Raw genomic sequence first — 12,647 nt, forward strand, 5'->3', positions numbered from 1 at the left:
TTCAAAAAGAAACTTATTGCTTCAGGCACTACATTATCTAGTGCATCAAGAAGTGATTGTAGAGGTTCCTGTATTTGAAAGGGGCACCGGGTTTTACTCAAACCTGTTTATGGTTCAGAAACCAAACGGGGGACACAAGGCCGATTTTGGACCAGTTCAGTTTGTGGCTCTACCCTTCGGGCTTGTTACTGCTCCCTGGGTGTTCACAAAGGTCCTAGCACCAGTACTGGGTCTTTAAGGGCCCAAGGGATCCTGGTGCTTGGGTATCTGGGCTAGTGATGGACGAACTTCCGATGGGACGTTTCGCAAACGCGAACCGTGAACGCGGCGAAAAGTTCACGAACCGCAAAGTTTGCGGTGAACCCCATTGACTTTAATGGCAGACGAACCTTAAAAACCTCCAGGTCATATTTTCAGCCACAAAATACTTACTAGCTGTGCACACATAGTCCCACCACATGGACACTGACATAACAAAAGTATGAAGTGAATCTGGGATCGACAACGACAAGCATTCTTTTTTATCTGTGAAATTTTGACAATTCAGGAGCTCATGAAGGCCATGGAGGAGAGGCAAGGTCAGGCCAGGCTATGAAGGGGGTTGCAGGAGATGATCAGTGCCACAGTCAGGGCAGCGCAGTCCTGTGCCAGTGTCCCAGTGTGCCAACCTGTGCTTGAGCCCCTCCCTCTGCCCGGCCCTTACCCCCACCTATGCAGGGCTCCACTGCGGTGGTCCGGCGGTGCAAGTCCAGTGCTGATCCTCAGCCATGGTGCTGACACTGCCTGCTGATTGGCTTCTCCGCTGCTATCTCCCTCACTGTCTGAAACCAGCACCGCGATAGAGACTGAGCACTGACACCAGCACCGTGATGGAGAGCACTGACACCAGCACCGTGATGGAGAGCACTGACACCAGCACCATGATGGAGAGCACTGACACCAGCACCGTGATGGAGAGCACTGACACCAGCACCATGATGGAGAGCACTGACACCAGCACCATGATGGAGAGCACTGACACCAGCACCGTGATGGAGAGCACTGACACCAGTACCGTGATGGAGAGCACTGACACCAGCACCGTGATGGAGAGCACTGACACCAGCACCGTGATAGAGAGCACTGACACCAGCACCGTGATAGAGAGCACTGAGACCACACCAGCACTGAGATAGAGGGCACTGAGAACACACCAGCATCGAGATAGAGGGAGAGCACTGAGACCACACCAGCACCGAGATAGAGGGCACTGAGACCACACCAGCACAGAGAGAGAGGGCACCGAGACCACACCAGCACCGAGATAGAGGGCACTGAGACCACACCAGCATCGAGATAGAGAGAGAGCACTGAGACCACACCAGCACCGAGATAGAGGGCACTGAGACCACACCAGCACCGAGATAGAGGGCACTGAGACCACACCAGCATCGAGATAGAGAGAGAGCACTGAGACCACACCAGCACCGAGATAGAGGGCACTGAGACCACACCAGCACAGAGAGAGAGGGCACCGAGACCACATCAGCACCGAGATAGAGGGCACTGATACCACACCAGCATCGAGATAGAGAGCACTGACACCAGCACTGTGATAGAGAGCACTGACACCAGCACTGTGATAGAGAGCACTGAGACCACACCAGCACCGAGATAGAGATCACTGACACCACACCAGTACCGTGATAGAGAGCACTGACACCAGCACTGTGATAGCGAGCACTGAGACCACACTAGCACCGAGATAGCAAGCACTGAGACCACACCAGCACTGAGATAGAGGGCACTGAGACCACACCAGCACCGAGATAGAGGGCACTGAGACTACACCAGCACCGAGATAGAGGGCACTGAGACCACACCAGCACCGAGATAGAGGGCACTGAGACCACACCAGCACCGAGATAGAGGGCACTGAGACCACACCAGCACCGAGATAGAGGGCACTGAGACCACACCAGCACCAAGATAGAGGGCACTGAGACCACACCAGCACCGAGATAGAGAGCACCGAGACCACACCAGCACCGAGATAGAGAAAGAGAGCACTGGCACCACACCAGCACCGAGATAGAGATCACTGACAGCACACCAGTACCGTGATAGAGAGCACTGACACTAGCACTGAGATAGAGCACTGACACCACACCAGCACCGTGATAGAGAGCACTGACACTAGCACTGAGATAGAGAGCACTGAGACCATACCAGCACTGAGATAGAGCACTGACAACACACCAGCACCGTGATAAAGAGCACTGACACCAGCACCGAGATAGAGAGCACTGACAGCAGCATTGATACCAGCAACTCGCTGCGGAACCCAAAAATATGAAACCGCTCAACCGCTTTAAACAGGAGGGTACGCGCATATAGTACGGTGTGCTTTTTTTGTAGAAGGAAGTGAGCCAAAGGTAGAAAAAAGGTCAGTGTGCTCAATTTAAATACATTGTTTATAGAGTTATGCATATACATTGTCTACTGGTCACATGTGTTGAATTCCTCCGAGATCCATGCCTCATTCATATTTATAAATGTCAGGTAATCAACACTGTTGTGAGCTAGGCGAGTACGCTTATCAATCATGATCCCCCTGCTGCACTGAACTTCCTTTCGGACAGGACACTGGATGAGGGGCAAGCCAACAGTTACATTGAAAATTGGGCAAGCTCTGGCCAGAGGTCAAGCCTGCCCACCCAGTAGTCCAGCGGTTCATCACTCCTCAGAGCGTCCCTCTTCTTGCAGGCGCTGTTGGATTGGTACCCGCAACTCTTTCTCTTGGAGTGGGAATTCCTCTGCCAGCGCACACAAAAGCAGAATGCAGCATTTCTCGAAGCAAGGCCTGGAAGTGCTCCATTCTGACAGCCTTCTGTGATGGTGGTAACATTTCCGCCATTTTGTGTTTGTACCAGGGGTTTAAGTACGTTGCTACCCAGAACTGGTACTTGACCTTTATGCTTTTTATAAGGGGTCCCTGTTAAAACACTGGAGCATGAAGGCCCCCATTTGCACTAAACTGGAAGCGGTGTGGTGGTCAGGCTCCTGCTCATCATCCAGGATAATGTCGTCCTCCTCGTTCTCCTCTCCCCATCCACGCACAACAACAGGGATCCCAGAAAGGTTTAAAGCAGGCATATGCAATTAGTGGACCTCCAGCTGTTTCAGAACTACAAGTCCCATGAGGCATAGCAAGACACTGACAGCCACAAGCATGACACCCGGAGGCAGAGGAATGATGGGAGTTGTAGTTTTACAACAGCTGGAGGTCCGCTAATTGCATATCCCTGGTTTAAAGCATGCTCTTCTTGCTCCTCCTCATCCGCACTGGCACCATCCTCCTCTGACTCATGTTGTTGATTTGTCTGAGAGTAGCCCCCCCTGGGAATTCATCCAGCATTGCGACTTCCTCATCTTCCTGCTCCTCCATGGCTTGATTAATGACACAACGCAATGCACGCTCCATAAAGAAGGCATAAAGTACCATGTCACTGATGACGCCATGGCTTTGACTGACCAGTTTGGTGATCTAATAAAATGGCTGCAGAAGTCTGCATGCGTCGTGAATGAGCAGCCACTGGCGCGGTGAAAAAAAAACAAGCCCCCCAGAACCTGTTCAGAGTTCGTACAGGTAATCGTTAACTGCACGTTTCTGCTGGAGCATGTGCCTTCTTAAGGCGGTCGTCCCTAGGTGAGTGTTGGGCTTACCGCGACTTATGCGTTGACTGCAAAGGCTGCAGATGGCAACACTATTGTCAGCAGCGGGCACATTAAAGCCCACACTGCAGAGCCATGTGCCGGCGTCCTGGGCCCGCCAGATGTGACCGTACATGGTTGATGCCTCGCTCCTGATTGTCATGGTTTTGCAATAGAGTTTGTCTGCTTACCTGTTTCCATGTGTTCATCTCTAGAGACCAGCTGACCTTCACCTGACTGCTTTTGTAATCCATCCTCTGGTATGACTCCACCCTAGCTCCTATCAGAGAACTCTATATTAACCTGTGCACTGCAGGCCAACCCTGCTGATCAACCTTTGTGTGTTCAGCTTCCTGTTACCTGCTGTATGCTCTTCTGTTGTTCCGTTACCGACTTTGGCGTGTCCCTGACAATTCCTGTCTGCTTGTGGCCCGACCTTGGCTTTGTCCCTCACTATCCCTATCCTCCTGTTGCCTACTGTGGGTGCGAGCTGGGGGACCCTGGGGGTCGTGACCTGGAGCCAGTTGCAGCCAAGTCCATCCTCACCACTAGAGGCGCTGGTGAACACCTGCTGGCTCTTAGACTCCGCACCCCAGGGAATCTTACGCTCTAACCCCGGTGGGATCCGTCTTGGTGTTCTGGCAGCCCTGCCTTCCTTATCACCATGACCCTCGTCCGCAGCAGTCAGCCGTAGGGTCCACAACCTTGCGGTGCACTCCTGATCCCTACGGTGTGCATCTGTCACCTGGCCTCAAGGTGACCTGACACTGATACATTAGCAGTCTGCTTTGTCCCTCCTGTGCAATCTAAGTTCTGCCTGCTTCTCTTCTCTATCTGCTAGTCCATATCTCCCTCTGAACTCCCCTCCTCTTCCTCTCTTGTGGGCACCCACGTGACATCACTAGACACATCATCGACATCACCTTCCCCACCGCTATAATTCGAGATCTCGGAGTAGGCAGCAACACCGGGGACCAACTTCCTCCCTGGGCTGATCTGGGTACTGTCGTCAGACTGCTGAGTGGCGGTTGTTGCTACCTCCTCTTCCTGTTCCAATACCAAGAGTGGCTGCTCATCGGCCATGTCTTGTGATGGATCGTAAAATAATTCCTGTGACTCAAGCGGAAGGTATATGGTGGTGGTGGTGTTGGTGGTATTGTCTTTGGGGGTGCACACAGCAGAAAGTGAAGAAGAGGGTGCAGATCGAGAGGATGAGGAGGGTGCAGAAGAGTAAGGCTGAATGAGCTACTCAACCAAGTCTGGAGCGTCATTTGACGTAATCGCACGCACCTTCTGGAATTATCCACTTTGGCTCAAGTCTGTTGCTCCTGCCCTACCCCTGCCACCCCTGCGGAAGGGCTTGCCTCTTCCTCTGCCTGTCATTTTTTAAATGACCCTGTGACAAAAGTCTCTAGAGAAGTGCAGTATGTATGTGGAAGAAGGTATATAATACCCCGCTTCAATCTGTCGTTTTTGGGGGCCACTGGTCTATCACACCAGTTATAATCCTTTTTTTTTTTGCGTTTGTCACTCTTTGTAGTATCGCTGCAGAACCACTCAGCAGTCACAATGCTGCACAGTGGAAATGCACTATACTATGCTTTCTATATGTGCAAGTATTTTATACGTGTATTACACCCCTATATACTGCACACCAGATAGTACACCTATACCAGTCCTTAAAAGGACCTTTGTGGACCTAATAGTAGCTAGTGAATTGCAGACTGTCCCTGCTCCAAAAACCACACTGTCCCTCTCTACACTGAGAGAAACGGCAGCTGCAGAATCGGTCAGCAGCACTGCATGCAGTGCACTATAATATGATTTCTATATTTGAAAGAAAGTATATTATAGATGTGCAAGCCTATATACTGTACACCTATAAAAGGACCCTTGTGGACCTAGTAGCAAGTGATTTGCAGACTGTCCCTGATCAGAACACCAAACTGTCCCTCAGTCCCTACACTGATAAAAGACAGCTGCAGAATCGGGCAGCACTCAGCAGCACAGTAGTCAGCAGTGCACCATAATATACTTTCTATATTTGAAAGAAAGTATATTATACGTGTACAACCCTATATACTGTACACTTATACCAGTCCTTAAAAGGACCTTTGTGGACCTAATAGTAATAGCTAGTGATTAAACTGACTGTCCCTACTCCACACAGCGTCCTGCCCCTACACTAACAAAAGACAGCTGTAGAATCAGTCAGCAGTGCACTCAGCAATCAGCAGCACAGCAGTCAGTAGCAGTGCACCAGAACCTTATATACTGTACACCTATACCAGTCCTTAAAAGGACTTTTGTGGACCTAATCGCTAGCGATTTGTGTCACTACAGTCTCTCCCTGCTCCACACAACAACCTCTCCCTACACTGACAAAAGACAGAATTTAAAATGGCCGCCAGATCAGGTCTATTTATAAGGTAGGGGGAATGTCTAATTGTCCATATGCTGAAATGCCTCAATTGGCTGTCCTGTACCCCATGATGGATGTGTCATGGGTCAAAGTTCTTCACAATGTAAACAAATATGGCCGCCGCAAACAGCGAAGGAAGTCCACGAACGTGCAACATTCGGGTGAACCGCAAAGCCATCTCTAATCTGGACGACCTTCTGCTCAGAGATCACTCAGTACTGGCTCTAGAACGGAGCATAAGATACACAGTGCGGTATTTGAAAAGCTTAAGTTGGATCATAAATACCGAAAAGTCAGCCTTGAGACCAGCTCAAAGTCTAAGGTATTTAGGCCTGATCCTAAACATGGTCCAAGCAAGAGTATTCTTCCCATCTGTAAGGATCTTTGCCCTGAAGTATCAGACAGGTGTAAACAGTCCATTTTACATCAGCCTTTCCATAGGGCTGCATGGACCTTCCAATCAGGTCCTCCTGATAGGGCTGCATGGACCTTCCGATCAGGTCCTCCTGATGGGGCTGCATGGACCTTCCGATCAGGTCCTCCTGATGGGGCTGCATGGACCTTTCCGATCAGGTCCTCCTGACGGGGCTGCATGGACCTTTCCGATCAGGTCCTCCTGATGGGGCTGCATGGACCTTTCCGATCAGGTCCTCCTGATGGGGCTGCATGGACCTTTCCAATCAGGTCCTCCTGATGGGGCTGCTTGTCCCAACACTGGGCCTAAGGTACTCTGAACGAATTGAAGGGCTATATGGAGACAGACCTTTTAAAAGATTGGGAGATGCAGTGTTTCCTGAGAATTGGAGGACGAGTCTCCTCTCTCAGATGTTGTCTTGAAAGACTTCTGGAAAGATGTTACTGGTGAGTGTAACTTGGGTATTAAATTTTCCTCTTATGCCGCGTACACACGACCGGACTTAGGTCTGACAGAGTTCAGTTCTGACAGAGTTCTGACAGACTTTCCGAATGAATGGACTTGGCCACACACAAACACACCAAAGTCCGACGGATTCGAACGTGATGACGTACGACTGGACTAGAATAAGGAAGTTCATAGCCAGTAGCCAATAGCTGACCTAGCGTCGGTTTTAGTCCGTCAGACTAGCACACACACGAGCAGATTTCTCAGTAGGAACTGGGTCCGGCAGAGTTCTGTCAGAAAAATTTGAAACATGTTCCATTTCTAAGGTCTGTCAGACTTTTGCAAATCAAAAGTCCGCTGCAGCCCACACACGTTCGAATAGTCTGCCGGAATCATTTCGTCAGACATTTGATGTTGAAAAGTCTGGTCATGTGTACGGGGCATTAATGACTTCAATGGGGTTTCCATTTACATCTGCAATGCTTGGGTTTTCAGATTTGTGAAACGTGCCCACAAGTCATTTCCAAGCACATCCCCCCCCCCCTCCCCCAATCACTATGCAGCACAATGCTCTAAATGAGAACAAAGAATGAGAATTTCCTGCAGGAAATTGTAATAAATTGTCAATTTTACCAGCCAATGGGAATAACAGAGTGTCCTCAATAAAATAGAGTACAAATATTTAAACATGTGTAATATTGTACATATTCCTTCTATATATAACATATATTTAATAATGAATGTAAAAAAAGAAGGTAACTTTTTATTTAACACTTTGTATAGAATTCTGACTTTTTATTTTATTTTTTTCTGTTTAGGTGGATTGATGGCTCAAGTTTTTGGACATGCTTGTCTTAAAAAATATGACTAAGCCAGATGAGAAACGAGCCATATGAGTGTCCTAAGTGACGGAAAGTATGTTTTGCCGTTGAGTGGAGGATTCACGTAGGATTCAAGCCATATCAGTGTTCTAAATGTTGTAGGTGTTTTGGAGCCTCATCAAGATTGATCCATCCTCCGAGGACAACAGGAAAGACGTAATTTCAGTGTTCTGGAAGTGACAATGACTTTACAATTAAGTCCAACCCGTGTATACATAAGAGGAGTCATTTCAGAAGATATTTCTTGTTTGGAATATAATAAAGGTTTTACAATGGAGGCAAATCATATCACACACCAGAAGGTTCACACTGGAGAGAAGCCGTATCAATGTTCTCAATGTGACAAGGCTTTTACATCTAAGTCAAATCTTGTCATACACCAGAAGATTCACACTGGAAAGAAGTCATATGAGTGTTCTGAATGTGACAAAGCTTTTTCAAACAAGGACAAGCTCATCGCACACCAGAGGGTCCACACTGGAGAGAAGCCATACCAGTGCTCTGAATGTGGCAAAACTTTTACACAGGAGAGTAATCTTAAAAAACACAAGATGATTCACACTGGAAAGAGGCCGTATCAATGTTCAGAATGTGACAAAGTTTTTATACATAAATATATCCTTATCACACACCAGATGATTCACACTGGAGAGAAGCCCTATCAGTGTTATGAATGTGGCAAAGCTTTTGCATGTAAGTCAAATCTTATCGCACACCAGAAGATTCACACTGGAGAGAAGCCATACCAGTGTTCTGAATGTGGCAAAGCTTTTAAACAGAAAGATAACCTTATCTCACACCAGAATGTTCACACTGGATTGAAGCCCTATCAGTGTTCTGAATGTGGCAAAGCTTTTACACAGAAATCAAATCTTATCACACACCAGAAGATTCACACTGGAGAGAAGCCATACCAGTGTTCTGAATGTGACAAAGCTTTTAAAACAAAGAGAGAGCTTATCATACACCAGAGCGGTCACACCGGAGAGAAGCCATATCAGTGTTCTGAATGTGACAAGGCTTTTACATCTAAGCCAAATCTTATCAAACATCAGAAGATTCACACTGGAGAGAAGCCATATCAGTGTTCTGAATGTGACAAAGCTTTTACACAGAAAGATAACCTTATCTCACACCAGAAGGTTCACACTGGAGAGAAGCCCTATCGGTGTTCTGAATGTGGCAAAGCTTTTACACAGAAAGATGACCTTATCTCACACCAGAAGATTCACACTGGAGAGAAGCCATACCAGTGTTCTGAATGTGACAAAGCTTTTAAAACAAAGAGAGAGCTTATCATACACCAGAGAGGTCACACTGGAGAGAAGCCATATCAGTGTTCTGAATGTAACAAATCTTTTACACAGAAATCAAATCTTATCAGACACCAGAAGATTCACACTGAAGAGAAGCCATACCAGTGTTCTGAATGTGACAAAGCTTTTACATCTAAGCCAAATCTTATCAGACACCAGAAGATTCACACTGGAGAGAAGCCCTATCAGTGTTCTGAATGTAACAAATCTTTTACACAGAAATCAAATCTTATCAGACACCAGAAGATTCACACTGAAGAGAAGCCATACCAGTGTTCTGAATGTGACAAAGCTTTTAAAACAAAGAGAGAGCTTATCATACACCAGAGAGGTCACACCGGAGAGAAGCCATATCAGTGTTCTGAATGTGACAAAGCTTTTACAACAAAGAAAGAGCTTATCACACACCAGAGGGTTCACACTGGAGAGAAACGATATCAGTGTTCTGAATGTGATAAAGCTTTTATAGGGAGGGATGCCCTTTTCCAACACACAAGGGTCCACACCAGAGAGAAGCCATATCAGTGTTCTGAATGTGGCAATGCTTTTACAGGTCACTCCGGGCTAATCTATCACCAGAGGATTCATAAGCTTCAGCTGCAGTAAGGAAAGTCTGGAAGAAGGGGGATATTATAGGGGTAGGAGCTAAGCTTTAATGAAAGATTTCAGGGTGTCTCAGTTGCACCCCTCATGTCATCTCATACGCTAGTGAAAAAGTACATTGCTATTTTGAAAAAATAAAATAAAATAAGTGAGCAAACAGGAATGTTATGGATGGACACTTCAGTATTTATGTCAGTTGGGCACATTCTAGAAAGTCCTTGAATATTCTACATTTTGGCAATATTTTGGGCAGGCAACAATGGACTGTTTCCTTATGATTCTTATCTGTACCCTTGTTATGGGTCTTTGTCTGAACATGTAATGCATTTGCATGATTCAGTAACTGAGATGTGTTCCCAAGTGTTTTTCTTCATTACCTGATCCTGAGCTAATACATGACCAACACTGCCTCAGTACAGGGGGACTGGGAAAAAATCAAGCGGCATCTTGCCAAGCCTCTGAAGCCTCAGTGGGAGAGTCCTTCCCAGGTTCTGCTGACAATTGCTATATCAGTCAATCATGGGGGCTCCAGCTAAGCCCATCTTGTACATTTCCCTCATCCCTTCCCATGATCAATGCCTCCATTCCGTGTTCCACTTCCTCTTAATGGATGACATCTATACAGACAGGGACACAAGGCATGCAGAAGTCTCCATTCCATGAGAAAGCAATTCCACGAGAAAGTCTCCATTCCATGAGAATGCTGTTTTACGGGAGACATTCAACATGACAACCTTATCCCAACTGGCTACTTGCGTTTTATTCAGTTCTGCTGAAAGTATAAGCCCCTGTACACACGGTCGGAGATTTCGACTACCAAATCCGTCTGATTTTGTCTGTCGGATCTTGTTGTTGCATACACACGTTCGGACTAAGTTGTCGAAAAATCCGATCTTTCAGAACGTTATGACGTAATTTCGTTACGATGGGACTACGTTCAGGCTAGTAGCCAATAGCTTTGATGTAGGAATTTGATCTGAGCATGCGTGGCACTTTGTCCGATCAAAATTCTCTACACATGATCGGAGTACAGTGGTGTGAAAAAGTGTTTGCCCCCTTCCTCATTTCCTGTTCCTTTGCATGTTTGTCACACTAAAGTGTTTCGGAACATCAAACCAATTTAAACAATAGTCAAGGACAACACAAGTAAACACAAAATGCAATTTGTAAATGAAGGTGTTTATTATTAAAGGTGAAAAAAAATCCAAACCATCATGGCCCTGTGTGAAAAAGTGATTGCCCCCCTTGTTAAAACATACTATAACTGTGGTTGTCCACACCTGAGTTCAATTTCTCTAGCCACACCCAGGCCTGATTATTGCCACACCTGTTCACAATCAAGGCATCACTTAAATAGGAGCTGCTTGACACAGTAAGGTCCACCAGAAGATCCTTAAAAGCTACACATCATGCCAAGACCCAAAGAAATTCAGGAACAATTGAGAAAGAAAGTAATTGAGATCTATCAGTCTGGAAAGGGTTATAAAGCCATTTCCAAAGCTTTGGGAATCCAGCGAACCACAGTGAGAGCCATTATCCACAAATGGCGAAGACATGGAACAGTGGTGAACCTTCCCAGGAGTGGCCGGCCGCCCAAAATTACCCCAAGAGCGCAGCGACGACTCATCCAAGAGGTCACAAAAGACCCCACAGCAACGTCCAAGGAACTGCAGGCCTCACTTGCCTCAGTTAAGGTCAGCGTTCATGCCTCCACCATCAGGAAAAGACTGGGCAAAAATGGCCTGCATGGCAGAGTTCCAAGGAGAAAACCACTGCTGAGCAAAAAGAACATCAAAGCTCGTCTCAATTTCTCCACAACACATCTTGATGATCCCCAAGACTTTTGGGACGACATTCTGTGGACCGATGAGACAAAAGTGGAACTCTTTGGAAGGTGTGTGTCCAAGTATATCTGGCGTAGAAGGAACACTGCATTTCATAAAAAGAACATTATACCAACAGTAAAATATGGTGGTGGTAGTGTGATGGTCTGGGGCTGTTTTGCTGCTTCAGGACCTGGAAGACTTGCCGTGATAAAAGGAACTATGAATTCTGCTGTCTACCAAGAGATCCTGAAGGAGAATGTCCGACCATCTGTTCGTGTACTCAAGCTGAAACGAACTTGGGTTCTGCAGCAGGACAATGATCCTAAACACACCAGCAAGTCCACCACCGAATGGCTGAAGAAAAACAAAATGAAGACTTTGGAGTGGCCTAGCCAAAGTCCTGACCTGAATCCTATTGAGATGTTGTGGTATGACCTTAAAAAGGCCGTTCATGCTCGAAAACCCTCTTATGTAACTGAATTAGGACAATTCTGCAAAGATGAGTGGGCCAAAATTCCTCCAGGATGCTATAAAAGCCTCATTGCACATTATCGCAAACGCTTGGTTGCAGTTGTTGCTGCTAAGGGTGGCCCAACCAGTTATTAGGTTTAGGGGGCAATCACTTTTTCACACAGGGCCATGATGGTTTGGATTTTTTTTCACCTTTAACAATAAACACCTTCATTTACAAATTGCATTTTGTGTTTACTTGTGTTGTCCTTGACTATTGTTTAAATTGGTTTGATGTTCCGAAACACTTAAGTGTGACAAACATGCAAAGGAACAGGAAATGAGGAAGGGGGCAAACACTTTTTCACACCACTGTATGTCCGATCGGACCAGTTTGTCGGAAAATATTTCCAACAAGTTGGAAAATTGGGTCCGACGGAAACATCCTGATGCAAACCACACACAGTCTGATTATCCGACAAACCGGTCCGATAGGACACATTCCGTCGGAATCTCCGACCGTGTGTACAAGGGCTAAGAGATTTCATCAGGTAAAGATTGGATTTGCTTATCTAGTTTGTCTGTCCATTTATT

At 46.7% G+C, this 12,647-nt stretch overlaps 1 protein-coding gene across 1 annotated transcript in view; it reads left to right on the forward strand.

The window, feature by feature from the left end:
- The window catches only part of LOC143956801 (uncharacterized), a 36,157-nt gene extending 24,996 nt beyond the window's left edge, over positions 1–11,161 (forward strand). Inside the window, exon 2 of the mRNA XM_077466974.1 lies at positions 7,796–11,161. Within this exon, the coding sequence (XP_077323100.1) occupies positions 8,041–9,780 (1,740 nt within the window). The 5' untranslated portion in view covers positions 7,796–8,040 and the 3' untranslated portion in view covers positions 9,781–11,161. The remainder of the gene's footprint in view (positions 1–7,795) is intronic.
- Positions 11,162–12,647: the final 1,486 nt, after the last annotated feature.

The sequence above is a fragment of the Lithobates pipiens genome, unplaced genomic scaffold (assembly GCF_037356315.1).
Source record: "Lithobates pipiens isolate NorthernLeopardFrog02 unplaced genomic scaffold, aLitPip1_a1.2 Scaffold_41, whole genome shotgun sequence".
Lineage (NCBI taxonomy): Eukaryota > Metazoa > Chordata > Amphibia > Anura > Ranidae > Lithobates > Lithobates pipiens.